This window comes from Eublepharis macularius, chromosome 12, assembly GCF_028583425.1.
Source record: "Eublepharis macularius isolate TG4126 chromosome 12, MPM_Emac_v1.0, whole genome shotgun sequence".
Taxonomy (NCBI): domain Eukaryota; kingdom Metazoa; phylum Chordata; class Lepidosauria; order Squamata; family Eublepharidae; genus Eublepharis; species Eublepharis macularius.
In genome coordinates this window covers 33,685,278-33,708,465 of record NC_072801.1, presented here as the reverse complement: position 1 = coordinate 33,708,465, position 23,188 = coordinate 33,685,278, and the positions used below count along the sequence as shown (strand labels likewise).

The 23,188-nt window shown below is 45.6% G+C and overlaps 2 protein-coding genes across 3 annotated transcripts in view; one reads left to right on the top strand and one right to left on the bottom strand.

Moving 5' to 3' along the window:
- Window positions 1-1,364: 1,364 nt before the first annotated feature.
- Window positions 1,365-8,642, bottom strand: NKIRAS2 (NFKB inhibitor interacting Ras like 2). 2 transcript variants are annotated; one of them, XM_054992300.1, is made up of 4 exons: window positions 8,573-8,642; window positions 6,605-6,752; window positions 5,169-5,410; window positions 1,365-3,032 (listed from the first exon to the last, which is right to left on the bottom strand). In XM_054992300.1, exons 2-4 carry the CDS (start codon window positions 6,696-6,698, stop codon window positions 2,793-2,795), a joined length of 576 nt encoding a protein of 191 aa, XP_054848275.1. In that variant the 5' UTR covers window positions 6,699-6,752; window positions 8,573-8,642; the 3' UTR covers window positions 1,365-2,792. The 2 variants fall into 2 exon arrangements, with proteins under 2 accessions (XP_054848275.1, XP_054848276.1); XM_054992301.1 differs by having other exon boundaries at window positions 6,605-6,701; window positions 8,573-8,628.
- Window positions 8,643-11,217: 2,575 nt separating this feature from the next.
- DNAJC7 (DnaJ heat shock protein family (Hsp40) member C7) overlaps window positions 11,218-23,188 on the top strand; it is a 32,337-nt gene continuing 20,366 nt past the window's right edge. The window contains exon 1 of the mRNA XM_054992823.1: window positions 11,218-11,422. Within this exon, the coding sequence (XP_054848798.1) occupies window positions 11,298-11,422 (125 nt within the window). The 5' untranslated portion in view covers window positions 11,218-11,297. The remainder of the gene's footprint in view (window positions 11,423-23,188) is intronic.

Below are 23,188 nucleotides of genomic sequence, written 5' to 3'. Positions count from 1 at the left end.
TCCTGGCTTCCTGTTTGTTGGTAGATAATGGGATGGAGATTTGGGCAAGACCTCTCAGCTTGTCTGCAACCTGGAATGGGATCAGGAGCCCTCTATTCAAAACAGCATTTGGGGACATCTTCAGTAAATCCACTGGATTTAGGCATGGCAGGTTGGGATATGGCCTGTTTCTGACGGGCGTCTCTGTGCAGTCAGATGGAAATGTCATCATACGACATATTCAGAGAGACTGAGCTTGCAGATGAGTACATACGGGATTTAGACCAAGGCCTGGTGTGCTCAAAGGGCAGAGAAGGTGGTCAAGCTCACTGGGCTTTACTGACTGCAGGAACCACCTAATTAAATGTGCCTCCCTAAAGCTCCTTACTCAGAGGAAATAAGATATCGAGGCAGAAGGCTCTAGCCTAGTTTCCCCCCATCTCGTTGTTGGCTTTCTGTGTGTAGTCACTTTTTCTCCCTTGATGGAGCATTCAAACGTGACAATTCCTGGTTGGGAAATTCCTGGAGATTTGGGGGAGGAGCCTGGGGAGCCTTTGGGGAGAGGAGGGAGCACATCAGGATATAATGCCATAGAGTCCCCCCTCCAAAGCTGTCATTTTCTCCAGGCAAACTGGTCTCTGCGGTCTGAAAATCAGTTGGAATTACGGGAGATCTCCAGGGCACATCTGCAGGTTGCCCTTGTTACCACTAATAAAAGCTTTAGCTGCAACAGCAGAGATTCCAAGGACCCTTGAAGAAATTCTGTGGACACTGTGCAGCCTGGATATGCTCAAAGTAAGGCATAGTGGTCAGATGTGATGGAGCAGAGAAGAGAAACTGTTGAGTTTTGCACATATTACATTTCTTGGTTTCTGAATTAGCAGGTGACCACTGGTACAGACAAAGCTGCATCAGCAACTCTAAGCCTCCATCCTGGGTTTTTTGGTCTTTTGATTTCTAAATTGCTGAAAATCTTTCTGCTAAGCAATCGTTGGGAGATATTACCCTCAGCTGGAGCACAGCCGCCTCCTAGCACAAATGCATTCTGAAACCAGCTGCACATTTAGATTCTGTGCCAATGCTGTGGTTATCCATTGGTTACAGATTTTTAAAATCTTTATTTTAATAAGGTTGATTAAAATTTAAATACATTTGTGTTTTGCCCAAACCAGATGTGCTTGTTACTGAAAGCTCAGTGCAAGCAACCTCCATTAAGGGTTAAAAAAAAGGCAGGATGAGAACTTCAAAGTTTATTTCAGTTTTGTAAACTGTCCCCCCCCCCCCGCCGCCTTTTTTTTTTAACGGTATGGTTCATAGATCTTAAATGGCCTGGAAAGCATAAGCAGATTCTTCAGTCTTGACCCACCCCGGAATCACTTAACACATTCGCTGTCTAATCTTTATTAGTAAACAGATAACAGTTTGCAAGCCTGAGATTAAGTCATAATTAGGAAGAAACGGGCAGAGGAAGTGGGGATCTGCAGCATGATTTCCCTTCACCATGAACAACCACAGGCAGTAGTTACCACATATTTGATCTCTCGGCCCCAGGGGCCTCTCCTGCAACAAATGAAGCACCGAGTGGTGGATCTGAGACGATCTTCTTTGTGCCTCACAACATTTCAGTGCAAATGTTGCTGCTGTCTTGTGATCTTAAAACTAAAATTAAAATATATCTTAATTTCCCTGTAATGTTTTTAAAGGTTTGGGGCACGTTTCTGTGGTGGTTGAAGATTGTAGAAAGTTACAGCCAAGGGGGCCCAACAAGTTTCTGACATTGCAACCATTTTTCTTTTTGGTTTAAACTTCCTCCCCAACCTTCTTTCTTTATTTGTTATTTATTTTACTTGGTTCATATCCCCCTTTTCTCCTCCATGGGGATACAAACTGTCTTACAACACTGTCCCCTTATCCATTTTATCCTCACAACAACCCTGTGAGATAGGTTAGGCTGAGAGAGAGTGAATGACTGGCCCAAGGTCACCCAGCAAACTTCTGTGGCAGAGTGGGAATTCAAACCTGGGTTGCCCACATCCTGGTTCAAAAATCTAACCACTACACCACACTAGGTCTCTCTCTCTCTGTGGTAATAAATCTGAAAACAAAACAGCAAGGGGAGAACCTTTAAATAAGGTTTTACCTGTGGGGATGTGCAGGTAGAAGCCCGCCTACCCCCCACCCTGCTAAGGATGAAAGTCTTCCTGTAATAAGCAAGGGGATTCCATTCGCCTCTTTCTCCACAGCATTGAGGTGACACCCCTCCCCCATCTTGTGCAAAAACCAAAGCATCCCTCCTTCCTCATAACTGGTCGAGGAGAAGGGAGGACAGACAAGCAAAGCAGGTCCACCAACAAAATGGAGTCGTTCTGGAAACCATCTCCTCTTTGTCATGGCGACTGTTAAAGTCCTCTGTTAAGAGCAGAATTTAGTACCCCTCACAAGGGTTCTCAGACAAGTGAGAATTAACAGCTGACTAAAGAAAGAAGTTAAAAATTCAACCATTGCTATAATTCACCCGCTATTTTTTTTTTCACAAAACACACCATGGCATCTGCTAGCAATAGACCCACACACACACGCACGCACACACACTGCTAGCTATAAATGTTTTTGCAGGTCAAACAGAGTCAAAATGATTTGTACTTCTCTTGACTTGGAATTCTCTCTCTTAAAAAATGGAGATTGGAGGAAGGAAAATGGTGCCCCACCTGGAATCTTGCTGCCTGAAGCTCTGGCTTCATATCACTTCATGATAAGGATGATCTTGTGTGCATGCATTTGTACAAAGTACAGAGGGCATGACACCCAAAGGTTCACCCATCCACAGAACCACTGCTTTTGTTCTTGCGGCTAAGTGGGAAAGCGGACTTGCTCTGAGGCTGGGTCATCTTGCTAGCCAAGTAGACAAAAGGTTCAATGAGGGTCCGGCGGTCAGCAACTGAGACCTCCCACAGCTTGACCTTCTCTGCTTTGGCCCAGTGCTGCACCACATCATGGTCCACACGGCGCAACTCCTGCAAATCACACTTGTTGCCCAAGACCACAATGGTGACCTGCGAGGATCCAAGATAAGAGCAGTTAGAGTGATTCAACAATATACACAGAGGACATTCAGGGTGGAATCAAGATGAAGCAGGGTAAAGGCCTCACATCACTTACTGAATGCAGTTTAGGGGCCACACATTTTGGGCAACCAACATAATCCTCCCCACTGATGGTTCTACATAGGCTTAAATGCTCAGAAGGTGCAGCTTCCCCAAGAGATGGAAGACTGGCTGGTGCAGTCTCAGACCTCAGCTGAGAATTCTACTACTGCTTAAAGATAAGAGTGTATCTGAGTAAAATAACAACTGTCTTCAGATAGTTTCAGGTAGGTAGCTGTGTTGGTCTGCGTAGATGAGCAAGGTTTGAGGCTAATAGCATCTTAAAAACCAACAAGAGTTTCCAGAGTATGAGCTTTTGAGAGTCAAGCTCGCTTTGGTTCAAGACTATAGTTCCTAGTTTTATATCATCTACCATGCTCCTGGCCTATCTATCCCCAACCAAGGGGAGAGAAAAGGGGTTAGCAAAGTGGAAATAAGCTACCAGGTCTTCCACTTTGTTGCAAGGTCTCCTGCCCCCTGCCACCTCTGCCTGCTGCTGCTCAGATGGGTGGCAGGGGAAGAATAATGTCACTTCTGTGTAACCTGGAAGTGATGTCATTGCGTAGGTCTACACTCAAGCATTTGCCCCAAACTCTGTGGTTAAACCATACAGTTTTGGGCAAATGCTAGAGTGTCACCTACAGCATGATAACATCACCATCAGATTGTGCTGTGCAACGCAGACAATGCAAGTCCCTACCTCTCCCATCTCCCACCTGTTGTCTTGGACATTCCCCAGCATGTGTGCTGAATGGAAGAGTGCCAGAACATTTTGCTCAGTATGTGGGGCTGGTTCTCCACCAAAGAGACAGAGCCCCTGAAGCACTAGCTGGTGCCCAGCTTGCTTCCAGCACATCTGGTCATTGTATGCCTCCCCTCCATGCTTTGGTTTACTAGCCACCAACAACTTCACACGTAAGTGTTGTAGAGTTTTGGCATTTGGGTCTTTCATCTGAGCTAGAAGCAAGAACTGGCTCTTTCTAAAACTCTGAAAGAGAAGTGCTGGTTCTTACAACAGTGTTTACAGCAGCAGCTGTGGCTCAGGCCTCTGAGGTGAGAAGCAAAGGCTCTTGGACAGTACCTGAGAGAGCAGACAGGACAGGAGCCCTACCACTGCAGAGCAAGAACTTAACTCCCTAATCATTTGCCCTCTGAAATCATTCTTCCCTCATACTGGTCATAGGAAGCAGAAGCCACATTGTAGATTCATGGAGGGTTGACCCCTAACTAATAACAACAACAAAACAACAACATATGCTTATATACCACCCTTCTGGACAGATTAGTGCCACACTCTGAGCAGTGAACAAAGTCAGTGTTATGATTATCCCCACAATACAGCTGGGGAGCTGGTGCTGAGAGGAGTGGCTTACCCAAGGCCACCTTCAGAGTTCATGGCAGTAGTCGGAGTCAAACTAGCAGAGTGTTGATTCGCATCCCAGCCACTTAACCACTATGCTACAGCAGCTATGCAATTACCAATGGTACCAACCTAGGATTGCCAGTCCTGCACTGCAAATCCAAGAAGATTTTGGGGGTGGTACCTGGGGAGGGTGAAGTTTTAGGGAATGAGACATCATGTCCCCCATGATACTGTAGGAATTTCCCCAAACTCGTATCATGAAAACTATAGAGATGGGAAATTCCTAGAGTGTCACAGAGGACATGATGTCCCCTTTGGGTAGAGGTTTAAGGGAGGTGATGTCACTACCAGATGACGCTCTAGGAATCTCTCCAATCTCTATGATCTTTAGTGTTGGGAGGACTTCCTAGACCATCGCCATTAACACTATTCCTCCACCCCATTTTTTTCTCCCACTTCTCAAATCATTGAAGGTGGGGGACTGAGGGTGGGGGATTGCAAGCTTGTACCAGGCGGACCAAATAATGTGCCCTTTATTACATCCTCAAATAATCTGCAACAGGTAGAGATGGCAGATATGTTCAGGATTCTCTGTAGATAACCCAATCTGCAGAGCTTTCCAAGGGCATAAAGTTAAAAAACAGAGTTCTGGACTCAGGTGTCACAGGGTGCAGTTCACCAACCTCTTTCTTATCTTTGCTCTTGTCAATCTCCTTTTTGAGCATTTCCACCCTCTTGAAGGACTCCTTGCTGTCAATGCTGTAAACAAGCACATAGCCATCTGTGCAGGAGAAGCAGTGCTTGGGTAGCTCAAGCCCATCCCTCAAGCCTCGGGTGTCATAGAAGCGCACCTGCTCCCTCACCCCTCGGTCAGTCTCAATCGAACCCACGTAGATATCTTCCTGAGTTTCAATCATCTCTGAACCTGCAGACAGCAGAGGGTTGTCAGTTCTGTAAGTACAAGAATTGTTCTTCTCTAAAGAGATATTTACCTTCATGCACAAACTGCTTTGCTAGACACCCCTCTTTGGAAATTACAGGCCCTGCTGCATCATTTACTGTTTGCTGGTACCCAGGGCACAATTATCCAGCAACACATGCTGATGTCAAAATATTGGCAACGCCTGCCTTATACCTGGAATCCTGGGGAAGGAAAAGCAGTTTGGGGGAAACCATTTCAAGCAGAAAACTGACTTGATGTAGAAAGGGTTAAACATAGACCTTCCTCTTTCCCCGTAAAATTGCAGCCTCGGGCACCTGCCTTTCCTTCTAAGAAATTGCCATGGCTTGGTTGCACACACTACTGGGTAATGCGTGGCTTCCCCTTGGAAGGTGACAAGTTGATATATTGATTCAGATATCTCACCGCCCTTGAACTGATTTTAATTTCTCCCCTTGCCTGCACAGGATCTTAGGGCTGCTTGATGCATTTATACGCTTCCATACTGCTTTTCTTCCATAAATTTAAAGCTGTTGTAAATTTTTTTAAACTTCCACATTAAAAGATCGCTAATGCCACTAACTTCAATCAAAACTCCACTCATGGAATCAACAGAGGATCTCAAACAAAAATAACGTGTACCCATGCAGAGGTGTGAAATGACTTCTAAGGGGCGGGGGGGAGGGAAACACTCTTCCTCCGTCTAAAATTACTTCACACATTCCACAATAGCAAACCTCAGTTTACCCTGAATACCAAATAGTGGTGCTAAACACATTGCCTCTACTTTTGTTTTCTTCAAAGCCATGCTTCCTCAGCCATCCAGTCTCTGAGCCATGGGTATGTAGGATTGCCAACTCTGGATTCAGAAATTCCTGGAAATTTTGGGGCTGGAGCTTGTTGAGGGCACGCTTTGGGGAGGAATCTCAGCAGGGTTGTGAGGCCATAGATTCCACCCTCCAATGCCACCATTTTCTCTGGGGGATCGGACTCTATACTCTGGAGATCGGTTGTATTTCTGGGAAATGACCAGGCCCCACCTGGAGGTTGGCAACCCTACAGGTAGGCAATCAACTATCGTTATCCCTACAATAGTTCTGTAAGCTAAACGGACTGATCGAGCAAGCTTCATGGCTGAAGAGGGGACTTGAGCCTCACACAGCAAAAGTCAACACTTACCAACCACATGGTTCCCGTAGAGAAGCTGCTCTAGGATGGAGGTCTTCCCAACTGCTGCTTGCCCACACACAACCACTTTGCAGCTTTTCCCCATCTCCTGGCAAGTGCGGGGGGCGGGGTGGGGGGGGGGAGGATGAGCTGTGAAAATCTGTTATTTATTTAGAAAATGTATATGCTGCCTCTTCAGAGATTTACTTGACGCAGCTTACAAAGTAAAACACAGTAAAGTAATAAAATAGCATGAAACTCATTAAAATTAAAGCAGTATTAAAACCAAGCCAGAGCAGCACAAAACATTTAGCAGTCTAAAAGGATTCTCATAAAACATCTCAGGTTAGAATCAATGTAAAAACAACATCTTAAAAATGGAAGCACAGCCAAGCTGCCTGCAGCCTTGTGAAATTCTAAGATGTTGGAGGCGTGCGGGAAGCCTTTCATCGACAGAGGGCGGAAACACCACAGGGTCCAGGACTATTCCTGTGCTTTGTACTTAACACGCCTTTTAAAACTCAGCTCCCTCAAAAATGCATACAGCTGCACATGCTCTTTGGAGCTGTGCTCTCTCATCATCAACCTGTATGTAACTGGAGAGGTAATAAACAGAGGGACAAAAGCAGACTGCTTAAGTTGGCTGCTTCATACATTCATCTTTTTGCAGCTGAATACCTAGAATTTAAAAATAAACACCGCACACAGAACTACATTTTATTGGGTGGCATGGAGAAAAAAATGGAACTCCCATATCAGATTCCTCCTTATAGTACACGGGAACACTTATCCCATCTTGTGATATTTATCCCATTGTGTCCAATCCACTCCAGCCAAAAGTGAAACTCACATAACAGGTTCCTCCTTGTAATATATGGGAACGTTTATCCCATGTTGTGATGTTTATCCCATTATATTTTGACAGCATCCCTAAGTAAGCTATAATGTAATTTTCTTCTACTTTGAAACAGACTGGAATGGCACATCATACAAATCCTAGAATGTATCTGCAAATTCTATCTTGTATTCAGACATAATCATAACTGAGTTTCTTGCCTACTACAAGTGTTAAATTAGGCCAGTGTGGCTAATAAGATTGTAGGATCACCATTTACCACTTACATGAATGGGTCACTGGCCTCATGGTACACATTTTATTTTTATGTGTACACATGAAGTTCCCTGACCTGGACGGCCCAGGCTACTGCCATCTCGTCAGATCTTGGAAGCTTAAGTAGGGTTGGTTCTGGTTAGCACTTGGATGGGAGACCACCAAGGAAGTCCAAGGTTGCTATGCAGAGGCAGACAATGGCAAATCACCTCTGAATGTCTCTTGCCTTGAAAACCCTGTGAGATCACATATCAGCTGCAACTTGATGGCACTTTCCTCCACCACCACACAAGAAGTTGCCTTATAGAGAGGCAGACCATTGGCCTACAAAGGTTAATACTGTCTACTCTGACTGGCAGCAGCTCTCCAAGACCTCAGGTGAAGATCTTCCATGTCCCCTACTACCTGATCCTTTTTAATGGGAGCTGCTATGGGATTGAACCTGGGGCCTTCTACATACAAAGCAGATGCTCTAGCACTGAGCCACAGCTCCATCTACATAGAAGTGCCCTATATCTACTCCTGCCTCATAACATTTTGTCTCACCATTTAAATTTATTTCGTTGCTAGTGGGTTCTAGTCCATATCACAATAAATCTGTACTTTGAGACTCTTGAGGCAATACAAGACATGTGTGTCATTCATACAAGTTAGAATTGGCTGCTGTTCCCTGTTGAATATACGCTCAGCAGCGAGCCCATGTCTGTTGATGCATAGTCTGTGGGTTGGCCCTTTGGTGTGATATGACCATGCAAATCCACACTAGACCTCCAGCTTTTCTAAAACTGGATAGAGAAAGTAGAACTAAGAATCTGCTCTGCCACTGCAGATCATCCTGGCACGCTTGCATGAAAAAAGGATGAACTTACCTGCTCAAGGTGCCTGTCCCCTTGTTTCTCAGCTCTCTGCCTGCCTCGAAGCACTGTTCCGCTTCAACCAGAAGAGGAACTGTGAAAGTCGACAAAGTCACAGGACTGAAAGAAGTGGTGGAATGAGGAAGATGCAGCCCACAGCTCCATCTAGGGTTCCTTCTGCGGTGGTGCTTCTTTGCTCTGCTTCTACGAAGGAATTACCTAGAGGTCCCATAGACAGAACACTTGGCACAGGTGGGGAGGGGGTACGTTTCACCAGTGTGTTGCATGAAGCACATTGTGATGGAAGTAACGGCATAGCTTACAGTATCCACTTCCACAAGATGCAGCAATGGCCATTAACACAGATGGCTTTTTAAAAGGATTCAATAAATTCTGGTGGGGCTAGACTAATGAAAAACTCTGAGGGGGGAAAGGAGCGTCCATTTCAAAGGTTGTTGATTTTTGCCTACCAGCATGGCCATCCCCTGGCCTCAGTGCCCTGATTGCCACCTTCTGAGCTGCATTTGGTTGGCTGCTGGGGGGGGGGGAGCCAGCAAGGTTCTTCTCATTCAGATATATTTACAGATCTTGCTGGATCTTATTTCTCTCCAACAAAGTGAAAGGAGACTTCAAATAAAAAGTTGTCAGAGTGTGAATTTTCAGTGTTTGGAAGATACAAAACCATTTCAATTTGTTTAGATATCTTCTCCCTGATCAAAGAGTCCAGTAGCACCTCTAAGACTAACCAATTTTATTGTAGCATAAGCTACAATAAAATTGTATTTATTGTATTTATACAAATACATAATATATAAATATATAAATGCAATTTAAAATTGTATTTATTGTAGCTTATGCTACAATAAAATTGGTTAGTCGGTGCTACTGGACTCTTTTTGATTTTGCTACCACAGACTAACACGGCTAACTCCTCTGCATCTTCTCCCTGATGGGGACCCAAAGCAGTTTACATCATTTTTGCTCCTGTTTTATCCTCACAATGGCAATCCCATGAAGTTAGGCTGAAAAGGTGTGACTGGCCCAAGGTCAACCCAGCAAGCTTCTATGGCAGTGGGGATTTGAACCTGGGTCTCCCAGATCCTAGTCTGATGCTGCAACTACAGCTCTAAATTTGTATTCAATGACAAGAATGTTAGTGGAAAGTCTTTGGAAAACATACAATCCACATTCTAAATGTTACACACACACCACCTGTTATCTGCCATAGGTCAAATCTAACATTCTGATCTTATGTGGTATTTGGATCTGGGAAACCAAGGTTCGAATTCCCACTCTACCATGGAAGCTTGCTGGGTAACTTTGGGCCAATTATACATTTTCAGCCTAACCTACCCCACAGAGTTGTTGTGAGAATAAATTGGAGAAGAGAATGATGTAAACTGCTTCGTGTCCCCATTGGGAAGGAAGGTAGAGTATAAATGAAATAAATATGAAGTTCCACTGAGTTCAAAGTAAGTACTTCCAGATATTGCATCCCTGAAGCCCAGTTGTATGTATAACTTATACAGGGATTTGTGTCAGTCTAGAAGCTAGTTGAAGACAAGATGGGTAATTTTGGCATACTCTTTTGTAGATCACAATCCACCTTATTAGATCCATGAAGAGTACCTTCAGTTGGTAAGAGTTTATGTGTGCATGGTAGGAGTATGTGTGTGCACAGAGAAAAATGTAACAGCCATATGTTTTTGCAGGGCCACTGACTCGTACTTTCATCAGTCTATGGGCTTAACAACCTCTGCCTGTGCCTGCAGGGAACAAACTCTTCCTTTCTTCGGAAACAGTGTGTCTTTCTCAAAGCTAAGGGCCAATTCTGGCTTTTCTCTGACACTTTGATGCAAAAGACCCTTGAGAGAAGCACAGGAGCCATTGGCTTTGTACATGCAAGGAGTTCTCACTTGAAAGCAGTTGCCACTGAGATGGGAAGACACTTCATTGGGAACCATTCCATATTTTATGGAACCTCCCAATATTTTGTCATTGGCCCTACATCTCGTGGCAGCTGTTTTGTGCAGGCATCTTCTCAAAATCTCCAAAGTGCTTTCAAGTTGAAGAGCCTCTGAGACAGCTTTGGTTCCCATAAGTGTGTGTCACTTTAAACACGCAGGCCCTTACAGTGCTACAAGGAGGGGGGTGGGGGTGTCTCCTAAGAAGGACTATGCAGGAATCCCATTGTACTCATTGGGGTATATTCCCAGGGGTTAGTGTATTTAGGATTACACCTGCTCATCCTTATAGCGCCACAAGAAGATACCTTTTTTTTTGCTTTTACTAGTACTGATGATGTTACTAAGCTTCATTGTACACGGGCCCCGCGGGTCTGACGTTTGCAAAGGGCAGTCTAGTCTTCTATAGTTGCAAAATAAAAATCCAAAGGCACCTTAGAGACTAACAACACCAATTTTTATGTGAGACCTCACTTCTTCAGATATAAAACGTGGTGGTGCACTTTCATCTATCTCTTCTCTCAAGAAAGAAAATGGCGGCCTCGCCCTTCCTCCACTCCCCCCACCCCAGACTTAATGACTCCCTCTTGGCGGAGTCGGCCTCTCACTCTCTTTGGTTCGCCAATCCGGAAGTAGCTCTTCTGCCCCTCTCTCTCACTCCCTCTCCTCCTCGTTCTCCGGAAGCGCACGCGAGAACTTCCGGTCCCCTTCTCTTTCCTTTTCTGTGTCTCTCTTCCCGGCTCTGCGGCCGACGGTTGCAGCAGCGAGGAAGCAAGATGGCGGCGGCGGGCGGCGATTGCGACGTGATTATGGCCCCTGCGGCGGCAGTGGCGGCCTCCATCCCGCACCCTGAGGCGCCGGGGATGTTTAGCGACGAGGATGAGGATGCGGGGACGCGCAGGTAGAAGCCCCGCCTACCCCCGCCCGCCGTCCTCGAAAAATGAGGGGGAGGGGCTCCTTTGGGGGCCATAAAGGGGTGGAGTCTGATCCTTGGGTGAAAGGAGAAAGCGGCCTTTTGTTTGGGGGGGGAGACGGGGGTGGGTGGCTAGCTTCCCCCCCGCCCCCGGTTCATGAATGAGGGTATAGTGAGAGTTGAAGCTGAGAGTGTTCATGAGTTGGAGCAGCTGCGTGGATCCTCCAGGCTCAGGGGCAATATGCTTCTGAAGTAACTGACACTAAGCAAGTTGTAGAGGAAGGGGAGCTGCATGGAATCTGTATGCTCATTGCCAGCAGACCTGTGAAATAACCGATCCTATAGCAGAGGAAGGGGAGCTACCTGGAGAGTCTGCTCACGGACAGTAGTTTTCTGAAATAACAGATGTTAGGAAACACATAGCAAAGAATTGGGAATTGTATGGAGTCTGTGGGGCAATGTACCTTTCGAGTAACTGATGCTGGGATGAGATGCAGAGAAGCCACGGCTTAGTAGTAGAGCATCTGCTTTACATGCAGAAGGTCCCAGGTTCAGACTTTGGGGTTTCCAGTTAAGACAACCTGAGATCCTGGAGAGCTGCTGCCAGTCTGAATAAACAAGACCAAGGGCCTGACAGGCAGTTTCATGTTTTTATGTAGGTGCATACTGAGTGGCATATGAAGATAGTTTCAGATAGGTAGCTGTATTGATCTGCAGTAGAAGAGCAGGGTTCAAATCCATTAGCACCATAAAGACCAGTCAAAATATCCAAGGTATGAGCTTCTGAGAGTAAAAGCTCTCTTTATCATATATTGCTATACCTATTAAGTGACGGATTTAGGGAACGCAGGAGTGGAACAGGAACGGTATGGAGCCTCCATGTTCAAGGCCATGTGTACTTGTGGAGTAACAGGTGCTTGAATACACATAGCAGAATAGGGCTGTTCCCTTCATGCCCTGCATGCGGTGGGCTTCTTGGCTCAGCAGGAAACAGAGTACTAGGCCAGAGGGATCCTCAGTTTGATCAAGCCAAGAGGTGTTCATGTTTATTGTAGAGCTTTTAAGGGGGAGGGTCTCAGCTGTGCATGCTGCCCCAAAGAGGAAATAGTAGGGTTTAGCCCTGATGCGCTGTAAGTTCTTTCACATGAGGTGTACTTACATCTGAGTTCAGTAGGATTGCCCTCCTAATATCCTTGCTGTAATTCTTAGTTTTGTTGTTATTAATACTATTGTAAGTGGAATAATAATATATTCATTTTCAAAGCATTTTAAGTGTTTGAGCGTTCAGAGCCTTTGTAATCCTTACAATAGCATTGCCAGTCAGGGCCAGGGCCACTGTCACCCTTATTGCTGAGTTTTTTAACCAGGGACTTCTTAGCTCATTAATTGCTGGATTAATGTGGGAGGTTGTATGTGGAATATCTGGTAACTTTCAGAAGATGATGGGAGTAATTTTTGTACAGTTTCAAACATTGCATTCATGTCTTGGGTTGGAACAGAAATCTGTCTTTTCAGTGGGAGGCTATAAGAAACTGAGCAAAAGGAATGAAAGCTGTAGTAGGGATATGAAGCATACAGTGTCTCTAACAGGTTCTCCTTAGGATCCCTATTGGAAGCGCATGTTTCAGATTTTGATAGGGAGTGCATAGAATTCTTTGTTGGAAACATGGAAGCAGTCTTGACAAGTTCACTCATAGCTTAGTGGCTGGTTGTGTCAGAGCTAGATAACTGTTCTCTTTTGCATGTGGAGAAAATGCTAGCTTTAGGGAGCTTTGTGGCAAATGCAGTAACTGATTCAGTGGCATGCGGTTGCAATGTGCTTTGCTTCCTTGCCCTGAGGTGGCTGTTTGGAAAGGCATTGTGATAACAGCTCAACAGTCAGTGAGTTTTCTGTGGGTGTGAACTTTATTACTTCTGAAAGGTGAGGTTGGGCCCGTGGATAACTGAAGGAGAAGGGAGGTGGAAGCCTTTGGGCTGCCTGTCACTAAGGATTGAAGTTTTTGGCTTTGCGGTACTCCTGTGGCTCAAAATACTACACTTTAGTTTGAATTTCTTTTCTCTCCCCCCGCTTATTGAATTTACTAGATGTAAACAGTAACAAGGTTAGCCAGCCTCCCTGTAGGTTACAGGGTGACTGGCAGGGCTTATGAACCCTTTGGAAGCTACTAATCACAAGGGAGGGGGTTATCCCAAGGCAACTGAAGGAAATTAAGTGTCAAGAGAGTAATTTTATGACAATGAGTTTCATGGCTGGGTGGGGGAAGCTGGATTTGATTATGAGTTTCTCCTAAACTAGGGCTCGTTCGCTTAAAGCAGCAGTGACCAGTAGTTGGAGGCCTCAGGGCTGAACCTGCTCAGCCATCTTTCCTCCCCACCTCCTTTATGATGTTCTGAGCTGTCCTGAGCCCGCTTGCAGGGAGGGCGGGATATAAATCCAACAAATAAAAATAAATAATAAAATATAACTATTGTCAGTTTTCTTCCCAGTTGCCAGCACCATCCAAAGAATGCATTTGGGAGCAAGAATTCTGAGATGCTAGAGAACAAGTGGGGCAGGAAAGCTTTAGCAACTGGAAATACAGATTTTACCAGGCATTCGGTTTGAAAAGTTATATGCATCAGGGCTTTCTCAGTTAGAAGACCAATAATGATGAGCAAGTTACCCTGAAAAACAGCTTAATCACCACTACGTCTTCCCAGGCCATATGCAGACACAGAGTAGTGTCTGGTCCCCAGTGTTTGTGTGTGATTGTTTATTTACTTCGTTTATATTCCACCTTTCTCCCCAGAGGGAACCCAAAACAGCTTACATAAATCTCTTCTCCTTTTTGTACTGACAACAGCCCTGTGAGGTACGTCAGGCTGAGAGTTTGTGACCAGCCCATGGTCACCCAGCGGTCTTCTGTGGCAGAGTGGGGATTAAACCTGGGTCTCCCAGATCCTAGTCAGACACTAATTACTACACGACCCTGGCTATCCACAATACTCTACAGCAGGGATTCCTAACGTTTTTCAGCTTGAGAGCACATTTGGAATTCTGATGCACTGTGGTGGGCAAAGCAAAAAAAATGGCTGCTGCAGGTTACCTTTAGTCACACTCTGACGATCCTTGTGCTGCGGAAGCAGTTTCTGCCAAAGCAGTGTTTTTAAAAATCTGAACAACAAATCAATACTTCAATGACCAATCAGAAGTCATGCTTTGCAAAAGCCTAAAATGGCCCCACCCACTTTCTAAGAACACTTGGCGGGCACCAGAAGGGTGCAAGTGGACACAATTGTGCCCATGGGCACCTGGTTGGGAACCCCCTCGCTGCAACATACCAAGTTTGTATTTTGGATGCACACGAAGTCCTGGGAGAGAATGCAACATGGAATGAGGACCCTGGAAAAAGTAAGTTTGAAAACCATAGCAATAGAGCCGTCACACCTTGAGTGTGCCTACTTTCACATGTACGTTGCTAATGTTCCTTTTGCTGGCTATGACTAACAACCATCCTTTTGGATTTTTTTTTTTGAGAATGATGGTCTATAAATGATGTAAATGAATAACTATCAGGTTCACAGTACCTGCGTAACACTCTGCCACTGCTGACAAGAACAGCCAACAGCATAGGTGAGGTGGAAAAAGAACAAGACGTGTCTGCAGAAATGGGCATTTCCTCCCCTCTCCTCACATGCACATATAATTTGTCAGGATGATCAGAGCTCCTGGTAGTGTGTAGGCCACTGGTAATAAACATAATTAAAAGACACAGCTAGGGACAGAGCTCTCCTGTGGCACACTGTGCTTTCCCAAATATCTATATCTGGCTGGGCTAGACTCTGGCTGTGACTCAGTGGCCCTTTTTGTATATTGGTTAGCTTGTTGGGAGGAGCGGAGAGTAGAGGCAAAAGAAGGTGACTTACAGAGCATGCTACTGGCATGCACAGTTGCTGTGGTCAGTAAATATTGTGTGTCAGAGTAAATAAAGCATGTGGGAGCTAAGAAAGCTGGCATGTTGTTTCTGTCACCCCGATTTTGAGGTCATCCTGAAAAGGAAGTTGATCATTAGGAGACATGAAGCACTATGAGTGTTGGGGAAAAACACTGTCAATCTGAGATGATGTCGATGTGCCATTAAAAAGCGGGGTGAGGGGAGGCAGCAGTTGTACTGAACCAGATACTGGGGGCAAGCTGCATTTAGTGGTGCCCCTAATGTCTATGCTTCCTGTTGCCTTCTCCCAGCCAGCCAGCCCCAGCTGTGCTACCAGCACCTGAGGAGATACCCTCAGTTGCTTGGGTAGAGAACTGCCCCCCCCAGCAAATTGGAAGTTGCTGCTTATCCCTGCTGTAGAGCTTTCCTTCTTGTTGTGTTCCGCTCTTCAGTGGACTCTTTACGGAGTTACTTCGGACTTCTTAACAGCATAATATGGAGATGAAAGCAAGTGCTCATGTTTTATGGCCCCTAAAGTGATGAACATTTTATAGAGAATATCAGAAATGTGACCGTAACCATTCGCATGAGAATTTTGAGACATAACTTCTAGATGTGTGTACATATTCAGATGGTGATTGTTGACAGTCTCCTCATGTGAATCTCTCTCAAAATTCCTGTGCGCTAAAGTGTGGAAGTGTGTGTCTCTGTGTGTGTCTTAGCATCAAACGTTTGGGGATGGCTGGGCTTATGCTCTGATGATGAGAATGTACTTGGTACATCAGAGATCTGATCAAATGTTAAAGGAAAAGCATATTCCAAGATGTAAGACCAATTTATACAATCAGTAGAATAATATAGCAAAATTTTCCCACTCTGTTAGTGCCATCCTAAGCAGAGTTATGCCCTTCTTAGTCCGTCAAAGTCAGTGGGCTTAGAAGGGTGTAACTGTTTAGGATCGCTTCATATCGCCAGGGTCACCATATTTGTGGAATTCATTATGACACAGAAAGTCTGAGCAGTGTTGGCAGTAAGAGAGACTGCAGTTATCCATGTGCTGATTCTGTCGCTTGTATAACACATGACAAGAATCCAGGTACTTTCAAAACTATGTAAGTCATTTTACCTATATGTAGATGTTAATCTGTTTGCTTCCCATTGCCTGTACCTTAAGATGCTTGCTGTGGAATAATTCCACCAGCATAGCAAGTGTTGTGGAAGACTGAATTAAGCTTGCATATCGTGTTTTGTCCTGCTGAATATTAAAGTGTGGTGTTCCTAATGCAAGCTAATACAAGTGTGTGAGGGCGCACATTTATTGCATGTTTTGGGTTGCTGATATTTTCTAATTTGACACTCAGTGACAAATCTGATGGGTTTGTGCAGTGTTTGACCAGATTCTGTTGGATAAACAAACCTGTTGCATGGAATTTAAAGAACCAAGTCTTGAAGTCTAAGGGCTCAGGTAATAACATAGTCTAATTCTTTAGCACAGACTTGCTCCTGTATGCTGTTAGGCCATATGTTTGCTCACAAAATAATTTTTATTCCACCTTTCCTCCAAGGAGCTCAGCATGGCAATTAACACACAAAGTCTTGAGCATAAAACTGATCAAAGCAGTTTGCCTCAGGAACAAGTAGCACCAGGTCAGTCAAGGAAGTGAACCAAACTGGATCCTCTAGCGGAGGCAAAATGCTCCAAGGTTGCTTTAATTGCATGTGGTAGTGGGAAAATCCCTTCCTGATCTCAGTTAGGATACAAAGCCTATCTCTCTGCCTTTCTGAGTGCCATTTTTACATGTCACAGGAAAAACATGAATGGAAAAATTTCTGGAGATTTTGGGGGTGGTACCTGGGGAGGACGGGTTTTGGGTAGGGGGGAGACCTCAGCCAGGTTTAATGCCATAGGGTTGACCCTTCAAAGCAACTATTTTCTTCAGGGGAACTGATATCTGCCGTCTGGAAATGAGGTTATAATTCTAGGAGATCTTCAAGCCCCAGCTGGAGGTTGGCAATCCTGTGTCTGACCCTTGCCTGGCAACTCCTGATGAGTAGAGCCCAGGAGCCACAATTCCTTAAGGACCCCTGGCGACGTGGCTCTCTTGTCTCTCTAACATAAGGCCATTCTGCAGGTGTTCTGTCCCCAATTGTGGCAAATTCTAGAGCTCTGGAAACTTGCTGAGGTTTGACTGTGGAGGCAGCCCTTTCGACCACAGTAGATACTACTTACTGTTAAAAGTAGTAAATTGTAGACTCCCAGCTTCCAGTGGATTCAAGCAGACTGGCTGTGATTTCTGAATGTCCCTGTTTCCCTAAGAGACATGTAGGATAGGATGGTGGTAAAGAGCTGTTCTTTTCCCCAGCTGTTATACAAAATACATTTATCAGGCTGACAGCTGCTGCACATCAGATGGCTCTGAAGCTGTCTTGAGCGAAGAAGGTTACCATTCCTTTTTCAGTGGAAGAATCTTAGCCAAGGAATTCCTCTAGCCAGACTTATTTCATGTGGGACTGCACTCGCTGGGAATCTAATAGTTCCTGGGCATTTGGAAGTGGACTGGTTTCCTAGAAAAGGAAACTCAAACCTATAGAATTCCTGGCAGAGCTGCTCACAGTGATGGCTTTAAGGGCAATGAGAATCCCAGTAATGCAGGCTTATGGTTCCGGTTCCTCAGGCACAACGTCCAGCAGGGGCTGTTGTGCAGTGCGTGCAAAAGAGATCAGCCGCCCTTTGTTGTCCTGATGTATCAACTCTTCCACGCCTTGCTGAAATGGGTATGTTCTCTGTTTCCTTGTTAAACACTAGGGGGCACCATGGCACAGATGAATATTTCTCCAGGGTGCTGCAATAAACTGTATTGTATGCTGTTGGCCTGTTTTGTATAGCTGGGGCTGGAGGAGATGAACAGATAATCTCTGGACAGCGCCTTCCCACAAGCCCCGTCCTCCAACAATTCACACTCCCTGCACATTAACATGGCATTGCATTGCCACTGCAAGGAGGGAGTTGAGCCCACTCTGTGTCTGCGGTGCTTGTGGGACTCCAGGGGGACAGTCTGGGCAGCCAGGGAGGAAAAAGAAGTCAAGACTGATGACCAGTCTGAGATCCCAGGCATGAGACAGAGTGAGTTCCCTTTTTGAGTAGTGGTTTCTCACCCAGGGCTCAGTCAAGTTTTAGTGGGTGGGAAAGTTGCCTGTGCCATCTAGGACTGTGGCTTTCAGTGGAACTTTTATCCATATTGATTCATCTGCAGAGGAACTCCTGCACAGGATCCTTGTGCAATGCAGAGGATGCTGGCAAATGTTCTATAGATCACATGCTTGGTTAATGTAGGGGGGCTGGCCAGTCTTCATGAGCCTCAATGTTTCCCCACTTGAGCTGAGAGTGTGACCTGGAACATGTCCAATGCTTCCTAGCAGTTTCACATTACAGGAAAAGAACTGAATTGTAGCAAGCTGTCATTTACAGAGCTTCTCCACCATTACTGGTATTCTGGCTAGCATCTAAGGCCCCAGGGGTCTCTGGAATGCAGCTTGAATCCACCTCTCCCCCAGTCCATGACACTTTGTGTATGTGCTGTGGGGTTGACAAGTTCAAAATTCTGCATCAGGAAAAGCTACATTCTTGTGCAGAATAAGCATGATTTTGCTTCTTCTGCAGGATTTCTTTAGTCACTGCAAAGGATCTATAAGGATCAGGCCACTGGAGATCCTATTCAGCCCTCTGCCACATAAGTCTGACTTTACCAAGCAGAGAGATGCCTATGAATGCTCTTACCATAACATGTGCAGTGATCCTTCTAGTCGGCAGGTATTTGAGAGAGCTTATGAGCTCTTGAGATTAATCTCGAACTATAAACTTGCAAGTTCTGAGAGTTGAAAAATGGAATTAAGCTGGGGTTGCTATACACTTACTTCCTTATTTTCCAAGGTGGTGTGTGTGTTGCTCTTGTGCTCTCCATGGTTCCATTAAGAGCCTGCCATGCCACATGGATGTGTACAGTGCCAGGTACTTCTTGCAAACAGAACTTCTGCTCAAAGGTTTCTTGTCCTCTCTGGATCTCTCAAATAACATGTAGGAGTTCCACGCCTGTATGTGTGGGTGCATCTGGCTAGAGAGCTGGGAGTGGTGGTTGAGCTTGACTTCTGCCTTACTGCCTTGGTGTCATGGCAGCCTAGAGGTTTGTAGCATATGGAAATGGGTGGCATACCCAGAGCCTCAGAGTCCTTCCTAGCCCAGCTGCACAAGGTCCAGGAGCTTTAGTGGTGGTGGGAGGTGAAAGATTTCTTAGGTCCCACCCTTCCCTTGGGTTCACTCAGAAGGGGCACCAACTCCTCGCCTGACAAAGGGGCTCATTCAGAAAGCAGGATTGTATTTATAGCCAAGCCAGATTCTTTCCCCAGCTTCAAAAGTAGCAAGTGGGGAGCGCAGCCTACATCAGTGCGAGCCCTGCAGAATGACCTCATTCAGGCTGTGGCATCTGTTCGAAGCAGAAACAATTGCTCGTGATATCAGGAGATCAGAATTTCCCCCCTTGTTGTGGCAGTCAGAGTGCTTAGTAAACAAGCGCAGGGCTCACTTTTAAAAATAAATAAATAAACCTCTCTGTTATGTGTATGAGCGTGTGTGCGTGTGCTTACCACGTTGATGAAGGTGGTAGACCCAAGTTACCTGCATCTCCCCAAAAAGCCCAACAGAAGTTTTCTTGTAAGACTTCCATGAGCCAAAGTGTGCTGTACTTCCCCCACCCACCCCAAAATAAAGCCAGAAAGAGCAATGGCAGATGGAAACTCTCAGTGCTGTAGTTTTCAGGCTTGTGTTCCTCAGAAATTTGCAAGGGATTCCTCAGTGAAAAGATCTGTAACGACAGATAAACCCTCATGAAGGACCTCTTGTTCATCACTATTGGCATTGCCCTGTTCCAGGGCATATTGATTTATTTTATATTTAAAAATTTCTGACGCACCTGTCTGCTCTCACAAGGAGCCTGATAAATTAAAACATACATAATAAAATCACTTTCTCCCATATGAAGCCACCTGGACCCCCCCCCCACCCTCAAAGGCCCTGCTTCAGGAGCCCCTGCCATCTGAGGCTACTTGGCTAGCAGCACTGGATGGGGCCTTCTTGGTCATGGCCCCAAAACTTTGGAACTCCCTCTCCAGGGAGATTTTCCTGTCTCCCTCTATTGCTGTCTTCTGCTAGTGGGCAGAAGACATTTTTGTTTCATTTGGTATACTCCAATAGCGGTTATTGGCTCTTATCCATGGTTCTGGAGTTGGAAGGTTTTATTGAAATATTGTATATATTAAATATTGTTTAAATATTCAAATGTTTGCTGCCTTGGGGACCCTGTTTGGGTAGAAAGGCAGCATTACAATGTATTAATTAAATAAAAATTAATACAATTAAAACCAACCCAAAACAAATTGTTAAAACAATTAAAAACAGAGCTAAAATACATGCAAAAATAAAAAAACATCAATTAAAATATTAGGTAGGAAGGGGGGATCTCTGATGGAATTCCTAACAAACCACAGAAAATCTTCACCTGCTGGCAAAAGATGGCAACAGAAAGGGGCAGCCAAGTCTCCCTGGGGGAGAGTTCTAGAGTTTTGGTGTCATGACCAAAAAGGCCCTCTCTTAGGTTGTCACCACCACTGCCCCCAATCTCAAAAGGTGGGGGCATCTGAAGTGAGGCCTCCGCAGATGACTGTAGTGGTCAGACAGGTTCATAAGGGAGTAGGTGGTCCTTCAAGTATGTTGGTCCCAAACTATACAGGACTAACAACATTTTCAGCAGGGGGTTTGATTCTGGTTTCCCTGCCTGTACGGTAAGATTTATGTACGTAGGTGTTGTGGTGCTGTGTCTGTGGATCCCCCTACTCAGGGAGGCCTGCCAGAGGCCAGGCCTACAAATCTTGACAAGGCATGTGAAAACTCTTATTTAGAAAGGCATTTGGAGAAGGGACCATAGTTCAGTGGTGGAGCACATGCTTAGTATGTAGGAGGTGCAGCTTCAGTCCCCGTTGTTTTCAGCTGAAAGCATCACAGGTAGCAGGTCTGGGAAAGGCGTCTCTTTGTGTGAGATCTTGAAGAGCTGCTGCCATGGGGGCATAGGATTGCTGGTTGGCTGGTTTGCCAGGAGACGTGGCTTCACTACCTTGCCCTGGTGAGGTGGGGGTCAGGGAGAGGAGAGGAATTGTTCTGCAACCTGACCGCTGCTGGCTACTCGCCCAACTCTGTATTCCCCCACACTCTGGGTGGCAGCACAGCAATGACAGCACATCCAGGGGGTGCAGGCCATTGCGTGCCTTCCTCCTGCTCTGGTGCCCTGACCAGTGAAACCAGGCGAGAGCAGGAAGAAGACAGTGGTGGGGATGTGCAGCCAACACCATGCCGCCATTCAGAACACGAGAGGGCGGGGCAGAAAGCCAGGTGAGCAGATGGCAGAGGTGGCAGCAACCAGGTGGAGGGCTGCAGGGCATCCCTTCCACTCCCCCAACCCCCAATTGGCACACTGAGACAAGGCAGTGAGGCCATGCCTCCTGGTGAGCCGGTGAGCCTGCACACATGGCTCTGTGTTAAAAAAAAACTACAAATCCCATGAAATATGGCATCAGTAGCCACGGGTGTCAGGTCTAGCTTGGCTCTAAGTCTGTGGATGGCTGCATTGTATCTGCAAGAGGCCAGCCAATTTATTGTTAGAATGATGGTACAAATGGAGACACATCATTTTCTTTCCTATTTCTAGGGAATCCCATCATTCTGTGTCTCATGTTGAGGCCTCCTGTGTATTTTTTGTTTCACAGGCATTAAGATGTGCTTCTTGTTATATGGCCTTCTCCTTCCAGATTGTGGAAGGTTTTGCAGGTGGCTGTTGCTTCGAGGACTAATCTTATACACACACAGCCTGGGTATATAGAGAGGGCTGTTTAATTTATTGGGGAAGCTTCCAGTGGGCCACTGCTTTGAAGCACCCCTGGAAGTCAGGAGCAAGCAAGCTATAACCCCTGGAAGCTGCAGTGGCCACTTGGATCAGATCTGACCAGGAGTGGAAAAGAAGTCCAGTGGCACCTTAAAGAGTAAGAACACTTCTGCAGAATTAGCTCTGACTCACAAAAGCTCATACTGGAATAAATGTTGACCTTGAAGGTGACGCTGAACTTCTGTTTGGTTTCGCTACGATAGACTTAACACAGCTACCACACAGGCCAGCAGTGTCAACTTTTAGTGCCAACCCACATGTAGTTGCTTCCCATCCACAGCTACCAGTGGCAGGTTAGGAGAAAGCCATTGGTGAGCTAACACCTGTCATTGGCACCGTTGGTAAGATGTGAGCCATGTGATCTGTCCATAGGGGACACTCAGCCTGGCTTGTTCCTGGGGTCTTTTAATTTTGTAGTCTGTCCCTGTATATATAGACATATCTCAGTATACATCTCAGTACAGAGATTAGCCTGAGCGGCTGGCATCATTTGCAACCAGCATTGCCACGGTCCTGCTTCAGAGCCCAGCTTGCTCACTATGGATCCTGGTCTCTTCCTCAACAAATCCTGTGCATCTGGTTTGCTTAACCCTTCCTCCTATCCTTGTAAAAAATGTAGGTATTTGCTTGCCTCTTTTGTGGCTTAAAGAGACCTCCAGATAAAAACAAGGATCAGGTGGAGTGAAAGAACTCCAAATTAATGGAAAAATGTATTAGCCAACGCCATTAGTAATCTGTGAGCTATAATGATGAGAAGAGGCAGTTCCTATGCAGTCCTGGGAATAAGAAAAGGGAGGTATTTTTGCCCTTGTGAGGTTGCATCATTTGCTCTGTTGGGCTGCTCTGAGCCC

Excerpts from the sequence above, each read along its gene's own strand:
- NKIRAS2 (XM_054992300.1), bottom strand. The coding sequence starts at position 6,698 with ATGGGGAAAAGCTGCAAAGTGGTTGTGTGTGGGCAAGCAGCAGTTGGG. Across the intron at positions 5,411-6,604 it reads CTACGGGAACCATGTGGTTG|GTTCAGAGATGATTGAAACT; the intron begins GTAAGTGTTGAC and ends TGCTGTCTGCAG. Across the intron at positions 3,033-5,168 it reads AGAGCAAAGATAAGAAAGAG|GTCACCATTGTGGTCTTGGG; the intron begins GTTGGTGAACTG and ends GGATCCTCGCAG.